The sequence below is a fragment of the Chrysochloris asiatica genome, unplaced genomic scaffold, assembly GCF_000296735.1.
Source record: "Chrysochloris asiatica unplaced genomic scaffold, ChrAsi1.0 scaffold00376, whole genome shotgun sequence".
Taxonomy (NCBI): Eukaryota; Metazoa; Chordata; class Mammalia; order Afrosoricida; family Chrysochloridae; genus Chrysochloris; species Chrysochloris asiatica.
In genome coordinates, this window is record NW_006408894.1 from 196,990 (window position 1) to 201,270 (window position 4,281).

A 4,281-nucleotide genomic window follows, 5' to 3' on the forward strand; every position below is an offset into this window, starting at 1 on the left:
CATGGGCTGCCAAAGGAACCAACAGATCTGTGTTGGAAGAAGTGCAGCCAGAGTGCTCCTTGGAGGCCAAGATGAACAAACTTCGTCTCTCATACTTTGGACATATTGTCAGGAGGGACCAGTTGCTAGAGAAGGATGTCATGTTTGGTAAGGTGAAGGGTCATAGAAAAGAGGAAGACCCCCAACGAGATGGATTGGCCAAGTGGCAATATCAGTGGGTTCAAGCATGGCAACAATAGTGAGGTTGGCCCAGGATCAGGCAGTGTTCTGTTGTACATATGGTCGCTCTGCGTTGGTACAGACTCAATGGCACCTAACAACAACAACAACAACAATTTTCTTAGATTCATACTTTTTACATTCTATGTTTTGATTACTAACAGATGCTTGTAACTGTTTCTTCCCATTTTGAGTTGTGCCATATCAGCAAATGAAAGTCTTCTGTTTCTAGTGCCTTCTAGCCTGAGAAGATCATCTTCTTGCATTATATATGACAATGTTCAGTTGCTTTTCATAAGGTTCTTAGTGGCTAACCATTGAGAAGTGGTCCGCCCTTCCTTCCTAGTTTGTCTTAATCTGGAAGCTCTGCTGAAACTTGTCAACCATGGGTGACCCGACTAGTATTTAAAATAGTGACAGCATAGATTCCAGCATCACACTAACAAACAATCTACCACAGTACAACAAACTGACAGATGAGTGGTGATGATTGGCTTAGGTATTTCTATTTCTAGGTCAGTACAGTCTTGGTGCTTACTATAGGATAAGCACTGGATGACTAGCCACAAGTTTGGCAGTTAAAACTCACCAGCTGCTCCTTGGAAACCCTTTGCAGGATTGCTTTGAGTTGGAACCAACTGGATGACAGCAACAACAGCATTTCTAAGTCAAAGGGTAATTTCCTCATTTCTAAAAAAAAATCTTAAGCACTATTTTACTCAGTGAATGTTAATTAGATTATACTCATTAGCAGCTGATTTTTATGTGTATTATAGTCTATTGTTTCATAAAAAACCTTGTATTTCATGACAAATCTGTTTTTCCAGCTCATCTTCAGATATTCATATTAGCCAGGTTATTTCTACATAATCCCATTATAAGTCTGAATAATTTTTATAATACATTTTCTTATTTATACTATCTTCACTGACTCAAACCCCAGAATATTCCTTATGATGGTGATAATTCAGAGTTTGGCAAGATCTTTTGTTTTTCCTTGATTGGATTTACCTGTTTCCCATTTTCATGTAAACTTCCTTTCTTGCATATTTTCATTGGCCCAATAAGCCCAGTGAATATATCTTTCGTGGGATCCACAGATGAATAATACATTTTAGAAAGACAGACAGGGTCCGCATAAGTGGGCCCTACTTCTACTGGTACAGTCCATTCATAGGTGAATGTTTCTTTGGGTGCCACATGGGAGGCAGGAAGAGGAGGCATATCTGTGAGAAAAGTTACATTGAAGAGATTTAGTATATTTTCTAATGTGGTCATTTGAGCTGCAAAGTAAAATGGGCTGGTTGTTGTTGTTGTTGTTAAGTGCTGTCGAGTCAGTTCTGACCCTTTAACAGCCCTGTATAGGGTTTCTGAGGACTGACTGGTGAGCTTGAACCACCGACTTTGCAGTTCAAAGGGCTTTGCCATCTGGTGCATTAACCCACAGCGCCACACTAGACTCCAAACTGGGCTTAGTCTATTCTAATTCACTTCTAAATTCTTTGTTTTGAATTAGAATGGAATCCTCCATGTGTTCATGTGACCGCTCCCAGAAGGAAGCATCCTCTAAACCTTTGTCTGGGATTGCTCCTCTCAGTGCTCCCATGTGCCTGATGAGCCCCCAGCACATTTCGTGTTATATTGTATGTATTCCTCCTCTAGTGGAAATTAACCTTCTTGAAGGCAAGCATTGTCTCTGTATTTCTGTTATATTTCTAGCAGCTAGAACAATGCCTGGCTATAGAGGGTAATCAATACATTTTTATTAAGCAAAACTAAAGTGAAAATCATTTTAGGACTAAAAGGAGCATTGTAGATGATCCTGTTTAACCTCCCAATCTTACACTTGAGGAAATGAAAGCTGGAGAGACAGAGTAACCTGCTCAAGATCACAGGTTTTGGAATCTTGTTCTTCATTGCCCATTCTTGATACATAAAAATACCCAAATATATCCACGATGGAATATTTAGCATCATTAAAATATATTAATAAAATGTTTATAATGCTAAAAAAAATTAAATCTCGGTACAAAATCATAATGATAAGGCTAGGTTTCAACCACATTTAAAATATGAATTATATATGCTTAGACGAAAGCATAGAAGGAAGTTGCAAAAATAGAACAGTGGTTGTCTATAGAACTGTAGATAATAAATATTTAGTATTAAATGTTCCTATTTAAAAGAGGAACATTTCATCCTTTTATAATTATAAAACTATTTTTATAAATTGTGACCAAATCATACTCTAGTAATATATAATCAATACAATTCAAATGTGTCACTATCAGCATTGCCAGTAATCATATAGTTAAGTCAGGACAAAATTTGGTAAAAAACTGGCAATGGAAGGAGATGGAGTTTATTTCCTGGCATGATGCCAGAGGAGAATAGCTGAACCCTTTCTTCTCAAATTCTTGCTGTGTTCATTTGTACAGGATAGTTTTTTGGGGGGAGGGTGACCAGCAAAGTGAATTATTAAATATTATTGATTCATAAACACAAAGCTGTACTCACTTCCACTTGGGGAGTTGAAACGTGGAGAATAGTATGTGCCCTCATTCTTCTTAGTGACTCTCACTCCAACTGGCTCAATGCTGAGGGGATATGTGCCTTTGTTATGGAAGGTAACTCTGATGGTGTCTCCCACCTCTGCCCAAATGATAGGACCTGGGACAAAAAGACAATTATTATCATCACCTAGTAATGACATGCAGACTATATAAGACTTTACAAAAAAATCCTTTATCACTGAATGTAAAACAGATGATCTGCTCTATAAACCTTCACTCAATTCACAATGAAAAGTTAAAAATTTTTCTTTATCAATTTGGACTGGAGAGGGTGGAAGGAGATGAGAAAAGATTTTTGATCCAACTTCAGGTTAATGAAAATTATTATCATTATTGTCAGCCCAGAAGCTTTATTGTTGTTAGGTACAGTGTATAGAGGCTTTTGATTTATAGTGACCCCATGTAACAGAGTAGAACTGCCCCATATCGTATAGTAGGGTGTAATCTTTACAGAAACAGATTGCCAGGGCTTTCTTCCATGGAGAAGTTGGGTAAGATGGACCACCAACCTTTTGGTCAGCAGCCTTGTACTTACCCATTGAATCACCAGAGCTCCTTGTACATCTCCAAAACACTATTCAGAGTGTCCATACCTCTTAACTCTTGTCTTCTGTTGACTATTGTCATTGTTGTTAAATGTTGAATCAGTTCCAACCCTAGCAATCCTGTATAGAGTTTCTGAGGAACGTCTGGTGAGCTTGAACTGTCAACCTTGTGGTTCAGAATGACTTTGCTGTCCAGCGCATTAGCCCACAGCACCACACCAGGACCCCACCATGATTGTTAGTTACTAACAAATCAATTCTGACTCATGGTGACCCCGTTTGTGTACTACTATTTGTCTCAAGTCAGGGTATATATGTGATGGTTAAGGTTGCATGTTAACTTGATTCTTCGGTTTGGTACTTATGATGTAGTGTGGCAGTTATGTAATTATGTAGTCATTCTCCATGATGAGATCTAATATAATATAATCACTTCCATGATGAAATCTACTATGAGCAGATAATCAGTTCAGAAGGCGTTTCCTTGGAGATGTAATCTGTATCCCATACACCTGGATGTTATGGCTCAGCTTTCTGGTCTTTTACTTACTCTGCATTCAGCATTGGGCTCATCATCATTTGACCTCTAGTTGTTGGGACTTGAGACATCTTACTTACTGATCTTGGGTTCATTAGCCCTGTAGCTACGTGAGTCAGGAGAAGTCTCCAACCTGACATCTGACCCACAGACTTGGCTTGCCACAACTACATGAGCCATTTCTTTGAGATAAATCCCAAAGTTTATGAGGGGGCATTTGAAAAATTCATGGAAAATGGAATTAATACATTGTAGAATTTTTCCATGAAACTTTTGAAGCACTCATACATATATAAACTTCACTGATTTTATTTCTTTAGAGAACCCAGCTTAAGGAAGCACTATAAACCTTGACCATTTGAAGCAGATAAATTCAGTCATCTTGGACATTAAAAAAAAAAAAAAA

At 38.1% G+C, this 4,281-nt stretch overlaps 1 protein-coding gene across 1 annotated transcript in view; it reads right to left on the minus strand.

Annotated features, from left to right (window-relative positions):
* The window catches only part of CP (ceruloplasmin (ferroxidase)), a 91,994-nt gene that overhangs the window by 34,753 nt on the left and 52,960 nt on the right, over positions 1–4,281 (minus strand). Inside the window, exons 8-9 of the mRNA XM_006876360.1 lie at positions 2,737–2,889; positions 1,231–1,445 (exon numbers count right to left, since the gene is read on the minus strand). Of these exons, the coding sequence (XP_006876422.1) occupies positions 1,231–1,445; positions 2,737–2,889 (368 nt within the window). The remainder of the gene's footprint in view (positions 1–1,230; positions 1,446–2,736; positions 2,890–4,281) is intronic.